Genomic DNA, 23,969 nt, shown 5'->3' with positions numbered 1-23,969 from the left:
TACCACTAATACCACTATAACACCAACACTGATACTACTGATACCACTATAATAATAACACTAATACTACTAATAATACCACTATAATACCAACACTGATACTACTGATAATACCACTATAATACTAGCACCAATACTACTAATAATACCACTATAATACCAACACTAATACTACTGATAATACCACTATAATACCAACACTAATACTACTGATAATACCACTATAATACCAACACTAATACTACTGATAATACCACTATTATACCGACACGGATACTACTAATAATAACACTATAATACCAACACTGATACTACTAATTATACCACTATAATACCAACACTAATACTACTGATAATACTACTATAATACTAACACTAATACTACTGATAATACCACTATAATACCAACACTAATACTACTGATAGTACCACTATAATACCAACACTAATACTACTGATAATACCACTATAATACCAACACTAATACTACTGATAATACCACTATTATACCAACACGGATACTACTAATAATACCACTATAATACTAACACTGATACTACTAATTATACCACTATAATACTAACACTATAACTACTAATAATACCACTATAATACCAACACTGATAGTACTAATAATACCACTATAATACTAGCACTAATACTACTAATAATACCATAATAATACTAACACTAATGCTACTAATACCACTATAATACTTACACTAATACTACTGATAATACCACTATAATTCCAACACTGATAGTACTAATAATACCACTATAATACTAGCACTAATACTACTAATAATACCATAATAATACTAACACTAATGCTACTAATACCACTATAATACTAACACTAATACTACTGATAATACCACTATAATTCCAACACTGATAGTACTAATAATACCACTATAATACTAGCACTAATGCTACTAATAATACCATAATAATACTAACACTAATGCTACTAATACCACTATAATACTAACACTAATACTAATAATAATACCACTATAATACCAACACTGATACCACTAATAATACCACTATAATACCAACACTGATACTACTGATAATACCACTATAATACTAACACTAATCCTACTAATTATAATACCAGTATAATACCAACACTAATACTACTGATAATACCACTATAATACCAACACGGATACTACTGATAATACCACTATAGTACTAACACTAATCCTACTAATTATAATACCACTATAATACCAACACTGATACTACTGATTATACCACTATTATATTAACACTAATACTACTCATAATACCACTATAATACTAACACTGATACTACTAATAATACCACTGTAACACCAACACTGATACTACTGATAATACCACTGTAATGCCAACACTGATACTACTAATAATACCACTATAATATTAAAGCTAATACTGCTAATAATACTAACTGGAGATGAGGCGGCGTGGGGTAGTGGGGGGGGGGGGGAGATAATACTAATACTGCCAATAATATCACTAGAATACCAACACGGATACTACTACTAATACTACTATAATACCAACTCTGATACTACTGATAATACCATTATAATATGTACTACAGTAATATTAGCAACACTATAATACTAACTGAAACTGTAATAACATTATAATGAAATAATAAAGAGCAAAACTTGTATACAAACAATAGAAGTAGAACATAATAATAGTATGAGGCCAGTTGCCCAACTGTGCTGTAACCCCTGGTAAGAAACTTGCGCAGCATGTGTGTTGGTATAGTAATGCTAAACAACTATTATAATACCGCTACTATCATTTAGTTTTATGGTTAATGCGATGCTTTGGACGCCGCGCGAACAGCGGTAAAATCGATGTGTGTGAGAATCTAATGGGTACCCTCACATTCAACATTCTTGCATGCGCATTTCCTTTGGGCGAAAAAATATGGGAAAAAAAGTTTTATTGTTGTGCGCATTTGTCTAATTAGACTGCTCAGGCAGTTCAGTAATGGCGCACATGTATTCCTGTGCGGATGTGAACGGGCCTGGCAGCATAAAAAAAATGGACAGTACAATGTGTGAATACCATTAAAATATGTGATAGCGCTCCATTTACAGCGCAATCACGCCCTGCTCCTGCGAGTGTATATTCGCCTACGCTCGAGTCCAGATGTGTTCTTTCCCTTGCGTATTTTTGCAGTTGCCATAGACTTCCGTGGGTTTTTTGCTATGCAAAACACAGGAATATAGAGCAGGTCCCACTTTTTTCCATGCACGCGAAATGCGCACAAAACGCACTTATGTGTTTAGCGCACGCAGATTTTACATGTTCAAATACCTGAGCAAACTCGGACGTATGAAGTCGCCCTAAGGGCTTAAGCAAATGGACAGGAGTTTGTTAGGTGACAAAACTAAACCGTGATAATACTGCGTACGAGAAAACAGCAGACCTGCGCTATCTTTAGGCATTTATTTACCATGTGCAATAACACAAAATTCAAACAATTCAAAAAAAAAGAATTTTGACTTGTTCATACGCAAATACGCTCCGTAGTGGCGAGCATATTTCCCCATGCGCTCATCTGTTTAACCCTAAGGCTCCATTTTACATTCTTTGTTTCTTCTTGAAGAATAACTCTTCTCAGCTGGGAAAGCAGAGTGGCGGCAATATCAGCTTCCAATATGACGCTCACACAGCTTTCCCAGACGCCTGAACAGCCCCCTTTATACGCCCACTGAACCTTATAGTCTATCATTCCTAGTAGTGGATACATGTATCAGCTGCTACTGGATTTACTGACGTATCTTCTGCAGCTCCCAGTTACAGTCCATCTGCCGCTCCGCCTGGGTCCAGTACCGGCTGTCCGTGAAGACGGCGCCTCTGGTCAGCGTGACGACGGCGGTGCCTAAAACATTAGAATAGAAATAATAATGAGGCTCCAGGACTAAAGACACACAAACTGCCACCAAATCCCATAGATCCATCTCATCTACTAACTATCACGGTTCACCTGTTTAGGGTGCGTCCGCATGTCGTGGAAACACTGCGGATTGTCTGCAGCAGAAAAGCCAAAAAAACGGCAGTGGAAACATTTACTAATAAGGTTTAGGGGATTTAAGCCAATCCTGTTCACACGGAGAGGGCAACGCTGCTGCGGATCTCCTGCGGTCACCATACTGTAGCCTGCGGTCTACCTGCTGCAGAAATTCCACAGCGCAATCGCAGCGTTTCCACAACGTGAACCCACCCTTAAAGGGGTTGCCAGGACTTTTATTACTGATCAGCTATCCACAACTTAGGTCATCAATAGTAAAAGTCCCCAGACATGTCTTAATAGGCACAAATACACGGCGGCCCTGAGGTTCTTCAGAAGATACCTGGACAACTTACTGCAATCTCTATGCAGCAGTGCCGATCAGGACGCCCATATGTTGATTGGGGCAGCTGCCAGAACTGACAGTGGCATTTCAAGGGTTATGAGCCGTGTTCGGCGTGGATGCTGTTGTTATACTGGTTGTTAGACCACTGACACCGGCCATGTATGCAGCAGGCTCCCGATCCATACAATGCTTGCACATGTAGGACGTACATTTATGTCCGGGGGAGCTAAGGCGTTAAAGCGTTTGTCTTATGCCAGACAAGGGTGACATATCACCAGCACATACTAGTGATCAGCGGGGTCAGTGATTGCACAGTGTACCGCTGGGATATCTCCTCCTGCATCAGGTGACCTCTAAACTGGTTTTTACCGCCAGTCAGAGATACAACGTAATAACGCGATCCGCCATTACTGGGAGAACGCTTCCATTTTATGACTCTGACGATCACTGAGTTTATTCCCTTGTATCACAGATAAGTGCAGATTCATCATCTGTCCGTCACTCAATCAGAACTGTATCTGTGAAACAAGTGAACCACGCAGAAGGGAAAATAGGCAATTCATAATCTGCTAGGATCACAGCAACCCCTCCCCATCTTTGTTACTGTAACCACCACACACACAAAACCTAAAGGGGTGTCCACTTTTAGCCAAACTATTTCTGGTAACCCCTTCTGTGTGGCTCTTTTTGTTTCCTTTATTTTCATTTTCGCCTCCCCCTTTTCAAAAAATCATAACTTTTTTATTTTTCCGGTGACACACAGTGGATATAAAAAGTCTACACACACCTAGTGAAATATCATGTTTTGCCATGTTAAATGTGATTGTTCCCAGCAAGAGAAACCAAGTAATCCTGTAGATATGATACCTTTTAACGGCCAACAAAAATATATGATGTTACAGCAAGCTTTCCAACCTCTCGGGGTTCTTCCTCAGACTTAATGAAATAGATCCGAAGAGAAGGCACAGACATGGATGTAATTAATTTGCACTTCATAAAATACCAGAACAGGATGAGTACAGGAATAAACACTTAAACAGTCCACTTATAAAGATGTGAGAGTTTTATTGTCATATTAAAAAATGCAACAGAGATGAATCATGTCTGATTTCCTTCCCCTCCATGCACCCCGTTATCTGTACAATTCCATTCTAAAACAAGCTGAAATCATTTAGGGTGGGAAAATGGGAAAATAACAATAAAAAACGAAAATAACATGGTTGCATAAGTGTTCACACCCTCCTATATTTGGGGATGGGGCTGTGTTTAGAATCAACCAATCCCCTTTAACCCCCTGATAGATAGTAGTCAGTGTTCCGCTGCCATTATTTACAGGGATTCTGATTTCCCCCATATAAAGTTTAGCTCTTCTAGGAAGATTTTCCTGCCATTTTCTTAGTTGGTCAGTAAAGATTTTACAGAACATCAAATGGATCTGATTGTTGGAAAGTGTCAGTCAGGAGAAGGGGGCCAAAACATGTCCAAGGCATTACATATACCATGGGACACAGAGGAGACGTCAGCAAGAATGGGATTAATAGCCTAACAGTGACAGCACCAGGAACTGGACATCCCTCAAACATTGATGAAAAGACCAGAAAAAGATTGGTCCGGAAGGCCAAGAGGCTGACAGCAACAGTAAAGGAGCTGCAGGTTTCCTGGCAAGTCCTGGTTGTGTAATATATATGTTTGGGCTGTGGGAGGAGGGGGGCAAGATGGATGCCTTTTCTACCATAGAAGAACATCCAAGCCTGGCTATGTTCTACCAAAACCTCCACCAGTCTGCCTGAAGTCTGTGGGGATGTTTTCTGTCTGAGGAGACCGAGGGGGAACTTGTTGGCCAGAATTCCACAAGGGGTGTTTGGTGCAAAGCCAACACTGCTGTCACCAGAAGACCCCCAGACCACAGTGAAGATGGTGGAGGCAGTATTATGAAGGGGCTGCTCTGCTGCTGGAACTGGGGCTTTAGCCAAGGGGGAGGGATTTATGAACAGTCTCAAATATCAGTCCATTTTGGCATAAAACCTTCAGGCCTCGGCTAAAAAGCTGAAGATAAAGAGGAGTTTCACCTTTCAGCACAACGACCCAAAGCAGATCTACAAATCACCAAGAGAACGGCTTCACCAGAGGAAGTGTTGGAATATCCCAGCCAGAGCCCAGACCTGAATTCCATTGAAGATCTGTGGGTTGACCTGAAGAAGGCGCTACACACGAGATTCCTTCGTATTCTGACAGATTTGGAGTGCTTTTGCAAGGAAGAGCGGGCAATGATTGCCAAATCAAGATGTACCCTGCTTATGGACACCGACCCAACAAGACTGAATGCCGTCAGAAAGTCAGAGGTGCATCAACAAGGTATTAGTCTTAGGGCTCAGTCACACGGGCGCCAATCCGCCCGTGACTCTGCACGATAAGACTGCTGCACTGCAGGTACGGACGACTCTCCGCACCGGCCGGAAGAAAGAACATATGGCAGGCAATGGGGCCGGTCATGCAGAGAGTCGTCCACACGCGGTTTGGCCGTCTTATCGTGCAGAAACACGTATGGATCGGCGCCCGTGTGACTGAGCCCTTAGGGTGTGTATATTTATGCAAACACATTTTAATGCTTTTTTCTATATTTTTCCACCATAAAAGATTTTAGTTTGTTTTTTAGTGGAATTGTACAAATAACGGGTCACATTTAAGGTGGAAATAAATCAGAAATCTGACAGAAACCTGGCATTTTATCAGGGGGGTGCAGACTTTTTATATCCACTGTAACAACATGAGGGCTTGTTTTTCGCAGGATAAAATGTATTTTTTAATAGTACCATTTAACCTACCATATAAGGTTTTGGAAAACCTTTAAAAACTTCTAGGTGAGGTGAAATGGAAAAAAGAACACAATTACACAATTGTTTAAATTTTTTTGGGGGGGGGGTGATCGGTGTTTTTATGGCATTCGTGTTTTTTTCTGATGGTGTTCACTGTGCAAGATTAATAATGTGATATTTTTTAATAAGCTGGACATTTAGAGATGTAGCAATATGAATTTTCAAATGATCTTTTTCAGTTTCTTGATGCAATAACCGTGAAAAGGTATTTTTTAATATTATTTGACTTTCTGTAATAATTAAAAAAAATTTTGTTTTACTTATTTTTAATTTTCTTTAAGCCTCATAAGGGACTTGAACTTGTGATTGTTTGATCACTTCTTACACAGTATACTATAGTATTGCATTGCCTGTCAAAACACATTGTATTGTATCAAGAAGTGCTATAGGTACATCTTAATAGGCAAACATTCATGACAGCCCTGGGGACCTTTAGAAGTCCTCAGGCGGCCATAATACCTGAATAGCACCTTCAATCTAATCACAGGGAGGAAGAAATATTCAGGACATCTCAATCCTGATTTGGACACTTAAATGCTGCTGTAGGATTGGCAGTGACATTTAAATTGTTAGCAGCTAGGATCGGAGTGCAGCCACCATGTATAGGAGCTGAGCTCACTCTATACAAGGACACTTGGCGTGCCCTACACGTCAGTAAGGGTTAATATGGGGGCGGTACTCATGATGGATCATGTATTAAAGGGGTTGTCCCGCGCCGAAACGGGTTTTTTTTTTTTTCAACCCCCCCCCCGTTCGGCGCGAGACAACCCCGATGCAGGGACCTAAAGAAAGCTTACTGGAGCGCTTACCTGAATCCCCGCGCTCCGGTGACTTCTATACTTACCGGTGAAGATGGCCGCCGGGATCCTCTTCCTCCGTGGACCGCAGCTCTTCTGTGCGGTCCATTGCCGATTCCAGCCTCCTGATTGGCTGGAATCGGCACGTGACGGGGCGGAGCTACACGGAGCCGGCATCCTGCACGAGAGGCTCCATTGAAGAAAGCAGAAGACCCGGACTGCGCAAGCGCGGCTAATTTGGCCATCAGAGGCCGAAAATTAGTCCGAAACCATGGAGACGAGGACGCCAGCAACGGAGCAGGTAAGTATAAAACTTTTTATAACTTCTGTATGGCTCATAATTAATGCACAATGTATATTACAAAGTGCATTAATATGGCCATACAGAAGTGTATAGAGTAGACCCACTTGCTGCCGCGGGACAACCCCTTTAAGTTAGTTGAATATTTTTTCGAAAAAGTAGCTTGGGCCCAGAATTAGTGGGTGTGGCCATCATATTTACTATAATTTACATGAGAAAGTGGTTTAAGTTATAGCTGAAGCTAAGCCCTAAACATCACAGCCCCAAACACCACAATAAATTCACTCAAAAAACAACACCCCATTATTTGGCCCTCCTCAGGTCTAAAACATCTAGGTATCATATTGACCCCAAATCCTGCCTTTCTTTTTAAAGCCGATTATGTCCCCCTTCTTAAGAAAGTACACACTCAACTCCAGCAATTAAAAGTTCCACACCTCTCATGGATAGGCAGAAAAAACTTAATCTCCACTTACATCCTGCCCCATATCCTCTACACTCTACAGACAGTACCAATAGAAATACCAATGAGTTTCTTTACCAAACTAAACCAAGCTTTTAGTCATTTCATCTGGAATAAACGCAAACCCCGCCTAGCTCTTACTTACCTATGCCAGAAAAGAGCGCAAGGAGGCTTTAACCTACCCAACGTCCTACTCTATTATAAGGCCATTCACTTAGCCAGATGGCTTTCATTAGCTAACCTAGATAAAAACCCACCAGACACAAAACGCGAAAAAGACGCTTTGCAGCCCAAAGACCAATACTATCTTTGGTCACCTGGCCCTCTCACGAATACTATCTCAAATCTAAGCCCAACCACGGGAGGTACTATTAAAGTAGTCCGCTCCTAACGACATGATAAAGACCCCTTAGCAAAAATAGCCCCAATGACTCCAGCCTCCCTAATTCCGGCAATACTAGCAAACAAACCGAAAGAGGTGACCGGAGCCTGGACACATCTCAGCTCCACAACTATAACCGAGATATTAAAAAATTGTCGTCTTACTAATCCATCTCAAATCCAAAAATTAATTCCAGACAAACCAGTCAGTTTCATAGAGAACCTAGACCTTTACAACTCTATCAAAAGATTTCAAACAATCTTTGGCAATAGAACAAGAGACCCACTCTGGTATGAGACTTATCTATCCTTTATACCACTTCCAAAGAAAAACATGTCTCTCTTGTATAAGAACCTACTCCTCAACCAAGCCCCAGAAAAACCCTGGTATATTAGAGAATGGGAAAACGAGCTAAAAATTTCCCTAAACAAGAGAGAGACCCAGAAAATCCTCAGCAACTCACATGGATTCTCCAGATGCGTCCGGATTCAGGAAAACTCGTTTAAAATCCTAACCAGATGGTACAAAACACCTGACTATCTATACAAAGCAAACCTCTCGCCAAATAATAGCTGTTGGAGGTGTGACGGCGGCAGGGGCTCTATTCTACATATTTGGTGGCAATGCCCCGCGATAAAACCCTTCTGGGAGGAAATCACCAAACAAATAAATAAAATATGCAAAACGTCATACACTTTCACCCCAGAAGAGGTCCTCTTATGGAAGCCCACCCCGCAGTTCACGCCATCGAAAAAGCACCTCCCGACAATACTCTTGTCGGCAGCTAAACTTATCATCCCACTCCTTTGGAGGGAAAAAGCAACCCCCACTCTGGACCTCTGGAGAGACAAAGTCTCCCAGATCTACAGATTCGAAGAACTAATAGCATGGGAAACAGCAAGCAGAGAGAGTTTCCTTTCAATCTGGAACCCCTGGACCCATTATTTCACCGCGCCTCAATAAGATCTGACCTCTCACTTTACTTCTCACTTTAACCCTTACCATCGCCGAAACTCAGCCTGGCTCATCGACACAATTCTCAATTTTCAACACAATACTTATCATCTCGTAGTTTCTTTAATGCTTTAAAAGTTAACATTTCAACTTAAGTTCATAACCATTCACCCATTCCAAGTTTACAAACAACCTGCTACCCTGCTAAGCACCAATATCAATATGCATGTTCTTTGTGTTATGAGGCTTCATAATTTTGCTATGCAAGGCCCTGCGTGGCCAATTCTTATTGAATTCTTGCTGATTTCTAACTTTGAACAACCAATATTGTTTGTAATACAAATGTAAAATGTATCTTCTATATCGTGAAAAACGAATAAAAGAGATTGTTTAAAAAAGTTATAGCTGAAGCTTAGTCCAGCTTGTCTCAGTCTGACACATGGAGGCGCCACCACAGGCTTGTACCTCTTAATACATTTCTGCCGACACATAGTTTTCTTAGATTGGCATAAAAAACAACAGTCTCAGTAAATATGAATGATTATACAGACAGACTCTTGCACAAGTTTTATTAGGCCGGCTGCACGCGACCGAGTCCGATTCTGCATGCCCAGCCGGCATCCGCTTGTACCTGCTTTCGCCGGCTGTACTGCGGATGGTCTGCACGGCGAGCCATCGGACATGCACTGTACAGTTTTTTTTTTAATCCCAGCTTCAATGGAAGCCATCTGTGCGAAATAGAGCATGTTGCGGTTTCTCCTCCATAAGCGGAAAATCGAAATTGATTTCCTCTCGTGTAGAGGAAAACACATTTTGCCATAGCATGCTATGGGCGGTACTTGCTGTGGAATGTGGAGGCGGACACTCGCTCCGGATTCCGCAATGCAAATCCACCCGTGTGCAGGCGCCCTTAATGTGGCATAATTTCCACCATTTCTACTGACTGGTAAATCCATGCACCTCCATGCACACTACAGATAAGTCTCTCCCCATGTAAAGTACAAGGCTGAGGATTTCGTACCTGAAGATCCGGTAAAGCCAGTCAACCATTTTATCCGTTTCTCGCGGTCTGCTGTATATTCGCCCTGTTTATACAATGTAAAATGAGATTAAACTATAGACTTTCACGTGCGCACTGATCACGTCAGATGATCTTCAATGTTCTTCATGTATTCAGCGAGCTTCCTATTCATCACCATGTGCTTCCTCACATCATGACTCTGCAGCCATCATATGTAGCCTGTCCATCATCATATAGAAGGCGAGGTCACTGCCCTCCATCAGCACACTTCTCTACTTAAATACTGAGTGCTGCTGGGGGTCCTGCTCCTTTCACACAAGATCAGCATATGTTTTTCCCAAATGTCCCCATCATCATCGTCAAGTCTGACATCAACAAATCTGAATATCAACTGCTACTAATGCAGAGAGATCTATCAGTTCTTCTCACCAAGTGGGGGTCAGTGGCTGGAATAATATAAGCTGAGATATTGTTTGCTGTCATGTGCTGTCGAAGATTCTTCAGGTCTTCAGTGGAGTCTTTTGCAGTTGGTGGAATATACTGGATACAAAATAAACCAACAAAATAGCAATATTGACGGTTTGGAAATATGGAGCAGCAGGAGAAGGAAGAAGAGATAATGGAGAATGGGGAATAGAAAAGTGACAAAAACAGGAAGAAGGAAGGAGAATAAAGAGGAATGAGAAAAAGTGAAAGGACATGATGAAAAATGATAACAAAGAAAAGGAGATTGAAGAGGAGGAGGATAAAGAAGAGATGGTAGAGAATGGCAAGAAGAAAAGGAGAGTGGAGATCAGGAGAAGGAAGAAGAGGCAAAGGGAAAAGAAGAGTGAAGGAAAAGAAGGAGATAGAAAAGGAGATGATGAATGTGAAAAAGGAAAAGTAGAATGAAGAGAACAAGGATGAGAAGAGAAGAGAATAAAAAGGAAGAAGGAAAAGTATAGGAGAAGGAAGAGGAGAAGATGAAGAATGATAGGAAGGAAAAAGAAAGCAAATACAAAAAGGAAGAAGAGATAATGAAAAAGGAAAAGGAAAGTGAAGAGCGGAAGAAGGTAAAAGAGGAGATGATGAATGTTAAAAAGGAAATGCAGATTAAACAAAGCAAGTAGAAAAATAAGAGAGAGAAGACGAAAAACGAGAAGGAAGAAAAAAGGAGAAGATGCAGAATGGCAAGAAAGAAAACTAGACCAAAGAGAACAAGAAGTAGAGAGAGAATGAAGAGGAAGAAGGAGAAGGAAAAGACGATGATGAGAAATAGCAAGAAGGAAAATGAGACCTAAGAACAAGGAGAAGAGGACTGAAATAATGAAGAGGGAGAAGGAGAAGGAAGACAAAGAAATGAAGAATGAGGAGGAAGAAAAAGAAAAGGAAGCAGAAGGAAGATGATATGAGGAAGAAGGACAAGAAAGAAAAGGAGACTGAAGAACACAAGGAGAAGGGGAGAGAGAATGAGAGATGAACAGGAAGGAGCAGAAGAAGAAAAGTGGGTGAGGAGAAGAAAGAAAAGATAAAGATGGAAGACAAATGAAGAGGGGGAAAAAGAAGGAAAAGAATGTGAAAGAAAAAGTGAAACAAGGAATGAAGAGACATGGAGGGAAAGGTGTGTAAAAGTGTCTAAAACATCTCATCAATGTGATGTAAAGCATATAAGATAGTTTTGTGCCAGAAAACTGGCATATGTGCAATAGTAAATGACCCTCACTAGTACGGGTCATGGGGGAATTTATCACCTGGGCCACTTTTTGATGCCACTTTTCCAATATACTTTTTCTCCCTTCTCCAGTTCAAAATGTGCAAATTTATCAAATTTGTTAAATTTGTTGCATCTTGAGAATGTCTAGAGATATGGAGTCACTTTTTATGCCTTCCAGCTACTGGAGGGAGATTGCAACAAATTTTGTGACTTTTTAAAAAGTTTATAACAATAACTGGGAATTGTGAGCCAAAGCCAGAATATCCATGCATAGACTGGAATGCTGCTTTCCACTAGGGGGTGCTGTAGCGGCATTGTTCCATCCTCCCATTTGTAAATTTCCTAGAGGAGCATGGATGGCCTTATAAGTCTCCTCACACCTTCTAGGTGCTCTCCTTAAGGAGAGATGATGCCCTTCCTGACGCCAAATCTTTTCCTTCTGGAGAAGACTCTGGCCTTGGCTCACAATTCTTAGTTATTGTTATAAGGCTTGTTTAAAAAGTTGCAAGAATGCTGCCTACCAGCAGGTGGCACTATAGAGGTATTGTTCCATCTTCCCATTTGCATATTTCCCAGAGGAGCATGAACAGCCTTTTAAGTCTCCTTTCATCTCTTTTAGGTGCTCTCCTTAAGGAGAAACGATACCTTCCGGACACAAGAGACTTTATGAATTTTTAAAAAGTCAAAAAATTTGTCATACTCTCCCTCCAGTAGCTGCACAGCGTAAACAGTGACCCGACATCTCTAAAGATGCAAAACATGTACCAAGATTGTATGGCATTTGGTAAATTTGCAGAATCTTTAAACTGGAGAAGGGAAGAAAAGCTGCCAGAAAATTGGTGTCAAAAATTCTGCTGATGAAAACCTTCCTGCCAGTCTTACGGGGGGGCTGGCTGTGCAGTTCCTTATGGTCGTGTCTCGGGGTTTCGGGACGTCTTCAGCAAATCCTGAGAAAAAAAATAAAGAAATCTCCGTTAAAATGTGAAATACGGGATATGAAGAGGGGAGTCTGGAGTCGTGTTACAGATATTTATGATTTTATGGTCCTCGCAGGGCCCCCTATATTGCCATTATTATTGTGTATTACATGATATCCAACAAGTTACTGATCTGCAGGGTCCCACCTGTTGATGAGGGGGAGAGGCTGCAGAACCATAAAAAATAAGAAAACCAGGAAGATTCTGTACATTTCTGTGTTTTTTAATGCTTGTGAAAAAATAGATACCAAATGGATGGTGACGGTTAATTGAGCTATCTGAGTGTAGTATTCTCCAGCAAGTCAATCCCCCTGATCTGCTGCACATAAATACCAGCTTCTCTTGCCAGAGAATGAGGGTCATTTTATCCTGTTTATGCATTCTGCGTTAATCCCACTCTGAGCTATGTTGTACATGCCTGGTCTGTAGTGTCTCTCACCTTCCCTGAGGATGATCTGGACACCTGTAGTCCCAGTCTGCATCATATTCAGACACCCTCTCCCTTCCTTTTGACAAGTGCATTCCTCCATACGTCTGATGTCTTATGTGTGTGTGTGTCAGATGGGTGATGCCTGACACTTGTCCCTGTATGTCAGAATGGTGTCTGAGTCTTTCACCTTGGTGTGAGGACACTTGTGCTGGCAATGGTTTATCTGTGTACATGTGAGCTCTGAGTGGGGTTTCTATGTTGGGTTTCTCTGTCACCCTAGGGTTTTGCTTTTATGCATGATGTATGGTGCGTGTCTGTGCAGGTGGCCAGTCATGTATGTGAACAGTGTGGTCTTCATTGCGTCTGTGAAGGTACCAGACCAGGTATATGAACAGTCCTGTTTTATCTTGCATACGAGTCCCTGGGGTGTTAGTAAGAACAGTGACATCCTCAGTGGCTGTGTAATTTCAAGACATTAGGTGTGAACAGTCCTATTCTATGAGTTGGTGAGAGCTGTGTCCTGTTCTGCTGTAGATCGTTTAGCATCCAGGGAGGGGTAGGTCCCTAGGTTCCAGCGCAGGGTCGTCCTTATCAGGACGATCGCCCTGGTTGCAGGCAGGTATTCACGTGGTGGTTATCCTGTTGGAGTAGGAATATGTTATATCTGCCTGTGAGTTCAGTACACAGTTCTACCTGGGTGTTCAGTGTGCATTTAGTGTGTGTTTCTGGCGTTAGTGTGAATGCCGCAATGTGTCCGTGCTGTGGCTTGGTGCTCTGGTGGTGTGCGGATGTAACAAAGGGCTTATTCACATGACTGTATTTACGCCAGTATTTTGGTGAGTAAAAAACGTACCTAAAACGCAACCATGTGAAGCATTGGATTTAAATGAACATTTTTTTTCCGCACAAAATATACGCATGTGAAAAAATAGGACCTATGTGACTGTCTTCAGTTGCGTATTTTATACTGCGCATGAAAAGATAGGTCTTGCACTATCTTTCACCGTGTTATGCAGCAAGCTCCCATAGACTTCTATAGCAGCTGGAAAAAAGGGAGGGGGAGGGAGTTACCCTGCGGACAACGCTGGGAAAAGAAGACTGCTCGCCGTAATTAGACAGTAGTTGTCATTCCTAGCATTTTATTCTGATTGCTGCTTGCCATCGCTTCAGCGTGTTCTTTTTAATTCACTCAGCAGCGCCTGTAATGGTTGTCTTTCAAATACCAGCCAAGCCAACAACTTTCCAGGAAGGTTTCCGCTCATTCGGCATGCATCTGCCACCGGACGCTAATTCGCTCTTGCCTCTTTTTTAACATTTTGCCCTCCCATTTATCGCTTATCCTGAAAACACATGAGTATGTGTAAGCGATCCCCGACTGAGCAGTCGCCGCTGTTCTTCGAAGGAGCGCTCGCTGCTGGTGATGGAACACTCAGTGCTGCGGTCTCTCATTGAGGAGGGTTTGAAATTTCAAACACAGCCTGGCAAGAACCTCACACCCCCTAACTAGTCAATGAATGATATTCCGGCCTTTGTTAAAGCTCCCAACAATTAATTTATTGCGCAGCGCAGTCCCACATAAAAGGGTCCCTTAAGGTACTTTACATGGGCGTTCTTACTGGCAACAGCAAATTTAGGGATAATCGTTGGGTGTACACGCGGCCACTGACAGGGCGCTGAGAGAACTCGCTCACTTGTCGGACTTACTTAGGTTATAGCAGAGCTAAGAACCAAGCGACTGTCGGCCGTGTAGACCATGTTCAAGCGTCCTGTTCACTGTGAATGGAGGTGGGCAGACCACTGCGATTCCGGACGCTCCACCGCCACTCACTTGAACGACTATTGCTCCTGTAAAGCAAAGGAGCGACAGTCGGGCGGTAGTCCGTGGGACAGCTGTCAGGTGCTTATACGTCCAACAGTCATCCCGTGTATTGGGACCTTTACAATGTAGCAGAGCGAGTGACATGTATCAGTTGGGCAAAACAGATTGTATAGAGCGGCTCCCCGCTTCACTTCAACTTGATAAACACAAGTGCAAGAAAAGCAATGACAGCGAGTCTTCTTAGCGTCCGCAGCTGCATGGCTCTACCAGCACCTTGTTCTTGCACAGGTTGTATCTAGTTGGACGCCGGTCGGCTTCCCTTCATGTCTGCAGGCTGCTTAGGTTTATCTAGACTGGATACATTTTTGGCAAACCTTCAGCTGTGGGCAATATTGCATTCAGGGCAAAAACTCATGTGCGTTGTAAAAAAAAAAACTATGTGCGAGAAAGATAGGACACGTTCTCTCTATTGTCGTGTGTACTAAGAACACACAAGATTCCCGCTAAGCAAAATGAACCCATTGAAATCAATGATTTAGTTTCGTCACGTTTTACGGCCATGAAAATCGGTCTCAGACAGCCATTTGCGCAGCTACACTCCTCAGAACAAAGCGTAGTTGCGCATGAATTACTTTTTTTCCCCTTCTCAGGCTTTTCAGACTCTGCACCACAGCGGGAAGAGATGTCCCGCCCGATCTTTCCCGCACGTAGTTAATACTACTTGCTTCAGTAGAGGGCAAGTCCTATCTCCTCTCGCCCGTATATTAATAGGCAAGAATACTGCTAGTGAACACAAAACCACTGAAATCCTATTGTAATTAATGGTTTTGCTCTGTCCCGGCTGTATAATAGGACTGAAACACGAAACACGCCCGTGTGAAGAAGTCCTAAGAGTTATGGCTTATTCACACAAGCATAAATATGTTGCATATCAACCCTTTCCAATCCACTGTCTGATGTCTAAAGACATTCTAATTGAAGTCTGTACAGCTCCGATGTCGGAAGACGTCCGGCAGGGTATTCTTACTGTAGATTACTGGCCGCTCTGTTGTCGGAGGCCTCTCCAGCGTGTCCCATACCACAGTACTGGCTCTAGCCATCAGATGGCGCCATTGTATAATGGCAGAAAGAGGAAGCCCCCTAGGAGAACCCTGAATCAAAAATTGGATTGTAAAGGGTTAAGGCTTAAGTGTTTGCGCAAATACACTCACTTTCTTTTAAGGTGCAGAAAGGTAGGCAGAAAAACATGGTATTCTCAGACCAAAATACACAATACTCTCGTGGGAAAGAGCCCGTAATTTGCAGGATGTTGTAGTTGTTCAAGTGCAGATGTAGCAGAGCTGTTCCAGTCAATTATTTGGAGCTCTATTAATTATTGCATGAGTTCCCAGCGTGCAGATAATGCGCCGGATCTAAGGGCTTATTCAGATGGGCGTGGTTTAGTCTTGTTATGCCGCCATGATAATCACTATCGTCTCAAAGTTTTTTTCAAACTTGTACACTATGGCGCGGAGTTTGAGTGGCCCGAAAAAAACCCCTAAACCCTGTTCATGCCCAACTATGCGCCATAGCAGCGAGTGTAGTTGTGTATTCAGCTATGTGAAGAAACCCTGAGGGCGCCCACCCACTGGCGTTTTTTTTCCTTGCGAAATTCGCAGCATTTTTTTCTCTGCAAGGGTCTATGGGACTTCTAATGTTAAAATCGCGATCGCGCAAAATCGCAATTTACCGCGAAATCGCGATTTTGCGCGATCGCGATTTTAACATTACAAGTCCCATAGACCCTTGCAGAGAAAAAAATGCTGCGAATTTCGCAGGGAAAAAAAACGCCAGTGGGTGGGCGCCCTTAGGAAGAACAAGGAGTCCTAGAAGTGATGATTTGGCTCCATGGAGCCCGGATCTCACATCATCCAGTCTGTCTGGGTTTACTTGAAGAGACAGAAGGATTGGAGCAAGACAACATCCACAGAAGATCTGTGCTTAGTTCTCCAAGATGTCTCGAGCAACCTCCCTGCCAAGTTCCTTCAAAAACTGTGTGCAAATATCCCTAGAGGACGTGATGCTGGTGTGAAGGTGAAGGACATCACACCAAATACTGATGGGATTACATTTCTCTTTTCTTCAGCCACTTTGCATTTTGTTCATTGATAATAATAATTATTAACCCTTCTTTTTCTGAAAGCGTTGGAATATCGCAATTAGCTGTGCCAAATGACATACTCAGCTCTGCTGCATTTGCCATTTAACATCTCTAAGAGATAAGGTAACAGATGTAGCAGCAGCCATACATAAAATCTCAAAATAACATATGATATTTACTTGACTTGTGCCAAACAGCAAACTCAGCTCTGCTACATCTGTGTTTGTAAATACTTAATTGAGCTATTAGCTGCCCCAACCTACCATGCTGGGTGATGAGGATGAGTGTGAGGGTCCTGATGAAGCCTTTCATGTCTTCGCAGTTCCAGGATGGGCTCTGCAGACACAGTGTACAGTATATGAGGCACAGGTCACTGCAGTCCCATCGCTCCTGCTCAGCACCGCCCAGCAGGAAAGCACCCCGCCCCCAATATTTCCAACTGTTCCCTGGCTTCTGTGACCCCCAATTATTAACTCATTGCTATAGTCCAATAAGCATCTACACTCACTGCTATAGAATAGAGTTTGTTGGAGGTAGCAGAGCTGAGTTTGCCACGGCGCTTTATCACTGTTATCAGTAGCGTTACATAGGACTGCTGGTTCAGGCACTTTCACATGGCCGGTCATCATTCACCTTCTCTCAGGATCACGGAGTCTGAACGCTAATCATTCAGGTATATGCTGCCAGTCGATGAACGGCGAGTCGTAATTCGTTGGTTGTTCATTTTCTGAAGGCAAAAAATGGAACAAGCGGCTCCTGTGAAGAGGTTGTCGTTCATCTATGAGCAACCGCCGGCTTACTGTGGAGGCGGGCGGGCGGCTGCGACGATCTCCAGCGCGTTCCACCTCCATTCACTGAGTGATCATCGCTCCCGTGTGAAAGCACAAGAGGGATTACTGCTGGGACGACTGTCAGGCGCAGAAGAAACCGGCAATCATCCCCATGTAACAGGACACGGCTGCTACCATATTATCACTGTGTTATCTGTGGTGTTACATAGGATTGCAGGTCACATCTACTACATTATCTGTCCTCAGAGAGGTATTGCTGTGTTATCTGTGGTGTTACATGGGACTGCAGGTCACATCTACTACATTATCTGTCCTCAGAGAGGTATTGCTGTGTTATCTGTGGGGTTACATAGGACTGCAGGTCACGGCTACTACATTATATGTCCTCAGAGAGTTATCACTGTGTTATCTGTGCTGTTACATAGGACTGCAGGTCACATCTACTACATTATCTGTCCTCAGAGAGGTATTGCTGTGTTATCTGTGGGGTTACATAGGACTGCAGGTCACATCTACATTATCTGTCCTCACAGAGAGATCATTGTGTAATCGGTGGTGTTACATGGGACTGCAGGCCACATCTACTACATTATCTGTACTCAGAGTTATCACTGTGTTATCTGTGGTGTTACATAGGATTGCATTATTTTTACACAACTTTTCACAATGCTGACTGGTGAAGAACGTACTCAGCTCTGCTACCTCTTCTATGTCTTTCGGTATTTATTTAATGTCTATAAAAGAATTTCACTTGTTACAAAGTTCAAAGTTCCTCTTCTAGGAGAGACTGTGGAGGATTTGCCGCCAGTAACTGATTAACGGCTAATTACTGCTTGCTGATGTTATAGATACGAAAGATCAAATGTAAGATTATCAATATAGCAGCCATAAAGCGCTATCGCTGCGCCCGGGAGTAACGGTATCAGTAATGGGATCAGCTGACGCCAGCGAGATAGCGGACGCTGCGGGATTCGTTTATGTGCTAATACAAACGGCACAACAGCGCTGCTAACACTGTGTCACTGCTGGAGTTTTGCTAAACCTTCACTATTATTTGCTTCTCTTGTGCCAGGGACATCTTCTACTCCAGCCACATCCAGAGCTGCATTCATAATTCTACTGCGGTCATCTTATACTCCAGTCACAACAAGTTTCATACGGAGCTCCACCTAAAGGGGTTTTCGAGGACTATACTGCTGATGACTTTTTCTCAGCATAGGTCATCAGTAGTTGATCGTCGGGTCCGTTGCTCAGGATCCCCACCGAACGACTAACTGAAGAGGCTGCAGCTCTTGGATGAGCACCGCCGCATCTTCTCAGGCATGTGATGTCACCTTTATCGGTCACATCGTCTAAGAGCAACTTGGCATAATTCAAGGGAATGGGTCTCAGATGCAGTACTAGGCACAGCCACTATGCACAGTACAGTGCTGTTTTGGGTCTTAGTACAGAAGACATGGCTTGTCCTGTAAGTGGAGAGACATTATACCTCGTAGTGAGGGATAAGACTACTGGGTATATTTAATTAGACGGGTGTTTCATACTCCGGTAAACCTCACAATTTTGGAGTAGTGAAAAGAGCGACACGTGCAGCGACTATTTCACGCAACTATTCAGACAATAGTTGTCCTGTGTAACGCCATCCTACAACATAGTCATAAGTTATACATAACCACAATGAGATGAACCTCAGAAGTCAGGCTGGACATCTTCTGTCATTCTGTCATGTTGTGACCTGCAAGAAACTCTCACCAGTCTAACGTTTCTGCATGTAAATCCGAGTCACCATTCTGGCCTTCATTAGCTTTTGGGGATCGTATTCGATCGATGGACAGAAGCCAAGCAATACAGATAAGTGGGTTCCTGACTAGTGTTGCTCATCAGGATCTAAAAAATCAGGACAATTTTAGGAAAATCGGATCAGATCATCCCGACCCGAAGTTTAGCAAAAATCACCAGAAAATTGTTTTACAAAAATGAAAGGCAAGAAAGACAGAAAAAGTGTGTGAGCCGGTTGTCAGCACTGTTGCCTGTCAGTGCTGGGATTCTATGATCAAACTAAATCAAGGATAACATCTGTGTGGACTTTAAATAAAACCCCATCCAGATGTTGCCCTTGGTCACATGTGAACATAGAACTCCAGCACTGCAAAGCAGCAACACTAACAACTGAGTCACCCTGCTTGGGCTTCCTTCTCTGGAGGAGAACGAGGAGATGGAAAAACACAAAGCGAACATAAAACCTCCATGCAGATGTTGTTCTTAGAGAGATTTGAACCTACAACCGCAGCACTGCAAAGCAACAGTGCTAACAACTGAGCTAATGTGATTGTTCTCAGCTACAGAAACCAAGTCATCTTGTAGATATGATACCTTTTAATGGCTAACAAAAATACATGATGTTAATGTGAGCTTTCAGACCTCTCAGGGTTCAGGCTTAAATGAAACGGATCTGAAGAGGCATGCATATTTATACACACATACTTATGACAAGGCACAGACGTAGATGTGATTAATTTGCACTTAAAAGAATACTGCAACAGAAATACAAACATCTTTAAATAGTCACTAATAAGGGAGTGAAAGCTTTATGGTCCCTGAATTATTGTTAGGGGGTCACCAGGCCAGCAGTGTTATCTATGCTGTAGATTTCTCATACTTCCCAGTCACGCATGAATCCTCTTGAAGAATTTAACCCTCTATTGAAAGTGTCAAACGTTGTTATAAATTTATATTCCCAAATTCTTCTATAGCTTTGTGATTTGAAATTGCCTTTCAGTATCAGAACTTTCATGTGTTCTATGCTGTGTCCATGACTGGACAAGTGCTCGGCCCCAGGTAATTCTGTCTTTCTCTGTTTAATTGTGTGGCGATGAGATCTCATCCTCGCTTTCAGTTTTTGTCCTGTTTCCCCAGCATAAAGCCCCCCCAACAGAACATTCACTGCAGAGGATCAGGTACACAACATCAGACGTGGCACATGTGAATGTCCCCGGGATCTTATAGTCCTGCTGTGTGTTGGGGATCCGTATCCTGTCCGCAGTCCGTACATGTCAGCAGGTCTTACAGCTCCTTACATTACAGGGATAAGCAAGAACATCATGTATTTTTGTTAGCCATTAACCCTTTTCAATCCACTGCTTGATGTCTGAGGACCTTCTGATTGAAGGCTGTACAGCTCTGATGTTGGAAGATGTCCAGCAGGGTATTTCTACTGTATATTACTGGCCGCTCTGTTGTCGGGGGCCTTTCCAGCATGTCCCATACTGCAGTACTGGCTCTAGCCAGCAGATGGCGCCATTATATAATGGCAGGAAGAGAAAGCCCCCTTGGAAACCCTGAATCCAAAATCGGATTGCAAAGGGTTAAAAGGTATCATATTTACAAGATTACTTGATTTCTCTTGCTGAGAACAATCACACTTTGCTCTACTGGCGACACCGGACTAAACTTTTTTCATAATAACTGAGCTGTCATGATTGTTTTTCCTTCTTCTCCTTCCTTTCTTTTTGCTCCTCCTCTTTCCCCAGAGAAAAAGGAGAAGAGGAAAGTAAATAAGGAGACAAAGGAAAATAAGAACTTCTTTTCTCCTTCTTCTCCAGAAATGAAGAAGCAGTGGACGTTTGGTGGCTCAGTGACTCGCACTGTTGCCTTGTAGCACTGGGCCTCTAGGTTCATGGCTGATTATAAACATCTGCATGGAGTTTTTATGTTCTCTTTGTGTTTTTTTTATTTGTGTTCTTATCTTTAGAGAAGGGTGAGGACAGAAGTGCGGTGGCTCAGTTGTTAGAGCTTCTGCTTTGCAGTACAAGGTTAAAATCTGACGAAGGGCAAGATCTGGAGGGGGCTTTTAAAGTCTATGCAGAGATGATCCTTGATGAGACTTGAACCCAGGACCGCTGCACTGCAGGGTATCTGTGCCAACAACTGAGCCACATTCACTAAAGAAACACACTCATTCATAATCTCCTAAAGGGCAAGTCAGTGCATCAGCCTTTTAGCCCATTCTGATAGGAGTCAGAAGCAGGTCATCCAGTATCACAGTTATTTTTTGAAAACTGGGTCAGATACGCCCAACCTAAATATTTGAATAATCGCTCAACACTATTCCTAACTTTTGGCTCAGCTTGTATCAATGTATCATCGTCAATACAGGAAAGATCACAGTTAGTCAACAGCACAACCAATACGTCCCCCGGTGGGACTTCCCATGCAGAGCCGTCAGGACGCAGAATTCACAGATCCATACCAGAAAAAGAAAATCCTTGCAACAGCATGTAAGGCGCAAAAGGTAAAGGCAAAACTTTACTCTTTTACAGACCTGTGAGGTCACAACGTCACATTACATAGTAACATAGTGCGTAAGGCTGAAAAAAGACACATGTCCATCTAGTTCTGCCTATTACCCCTCAATGTTGATCCAGAGGAAGAAAAAACCCAATGAGGCAGAAGCCAATTTTCCCCATTTAAAAATTCCTTCCTGCCTCCAATGTGGCAATCAGAACCATCCCGGATCAGCAGTCCTTTAAATTTATAAATGATTATAACTAGAGATGAGCGAGCACCAAAATGCTCGGGTGCTCGTTACTCGAGTCGAACTTTCAGTGATGCTCGAGAGTTCGTTTCGAGTAACGAACCCCATTGAAGTCAATGGGCGACTTGAGCATTTTTGTATATCGCCGATGCTCGCTAAGGTTTTCATTTGTGAAAACCTGGGAAATTCAAGAAAGTGATGGGAACGACACAGAAACGGATAGAGCAGGCGAGGGGCTACATGTTGGGCTGCATCTCAAGTTCCCAGGTCCCACTATTAAGCCACAATAGTGGCAAGAGTGAGACCCCCCCGCACTGTCAGCATAAAGATTATTCTCCTCTGCCACAGCTGTAACAGCTGTGGCAGAGAAGAACGATGTTAGCCTATTGAATTCAATGGAGCCGGCAATACAGATTGGTCCCTGTGCTGAGCCAATGAGAGGCAGCAGTCACTCACCCATTTATGAATTCATGAATGGGTGTGTGAGTGAGATCTGCCTCTGATTGGTCAGGCTGTGACCAATTAGAGGCAGCTCATTCAGCAGGCAGGGATTTTAAATCCCCGGCTGCTGAATACTACTCACAGCTGTTCAGAGCAGTTCAGGAGGACTGCCGCCGGCCGCGCTGAACTCCGCCTGCCGGGACCAGGTGAGTATATATATTTTTTTATTTTTACACATTTCTGGATGAATTGCAGGGAAGGGCTTATATATTTAAGCCCTTCCCGACAATTCATCCCGCGATCGCCGGCAGACCATTGCTTTCAATGGGCTAAAATCGTTCTGCCGGGACAAGGTGAGTATATTTTTTTTTTATTTTTACACATTTCTGGATGAATTGCAGGGAAGGGCTTATATATTTAAGCCCTTCCCGACAATTCATCCCGCGACCGCCGGCAGCCCATTGCTTTCAATGGAGCCGGCTGTATTGCCGGCTCCATTGAATTCAATGGTCAGTGCTCGTTTAATCGAGACGAGTACCGCGTGGTGCTCGTCTCGAGTAACGAGCATCTCGAGCACCCTAATACTCGAACGAGCATCAAGCTCGGACGAGTATGCTCGCTCATCTCTAATTATAACATATAGTATTGTATCACTCAAGAAAGCGAAAGGCCCTTCTTGTACTCTTTTCAAATTTGTCATCACCACATCTTCAGGAGGGAGCTCCACAATCTCACTGCTCTTACAGTAAAGAACCTCATTCTATGTTGTGCATAAACCTTCTTTCCTCTAGATGTAGAGAGCGCCCCCTTGTTACAGTCCTGGGTATAAATGATGGGAGAGATCTCTGTATTGTCACCTGATAAATCTATACATAGTTATTAGAGCGCCCCCTTGTTACAATCAAAGATTTAAATAAATGATGAGAAACATCTCAGTATTGTTTCCAGATATATCTATACATAGTCATTACAG

The 23,969-nt window shown here is 42.9% G+C and overlaps 1 protein-coding gene across 1 annotated transcript in view; it reads right to left on the bottom strand.

The window, feature by feature from the left end:
- XPNPEP2 (X-prolyl aminopeptidase 2) overlaps positions 1-17,569 on the bottom strand; it is a 61,763-nt gene extending 44,194 nt beyond the window's left edge. The window contains exons 1-5 of the mRNA XM_066581438.1: positions 17,494-17,569; positions 12,747-12,811; positions 10,601-10,711; positions 10,172-10,235; positions 2,798-2,902 (exon numbers count right to left, since the gene is read on the bottom strand). Coding sequence (XP_066437535.1) covers positions 2,798-2,902; positions 10,172-10,235; positions 10,601-10,711; positions 12,747-12,811; positions 17,494-17,542 — 394 coding nt within the window. The 5' untranslated portion in view covers positions 17,543-17,569. The remainder of the gene's footprint in view (positions 1-2,797; positions 2,903-10,171; positions 10,236-10,600; positions 10,712-12,746; positions 12,812-17,493) is intronic.
- Positions 17,570-23,969: the final 6,400 nt, after the last annotated feature.

This window comes from Eleutherodactylus coqui, chromosome 10 (assembly GCF_035609145.1).
Source record: "Eleutherodactylus coqui strain aEleCoq1 chromosome 10, aEleCoq1.hap1, whole genome shotgun sequence".
In the NCBI taxonomy this organism is placed as follows: domain Eukaryota; kingdom Metazoa; phylum Chordata; class Amphibia; order Anura; family Eleutherodactylidae; genus Eleutherodactylus; species Eleutherodactylus coqui.
This window is presented reverse-complemented; position numbering and strand designations above follow the sequence as displayed.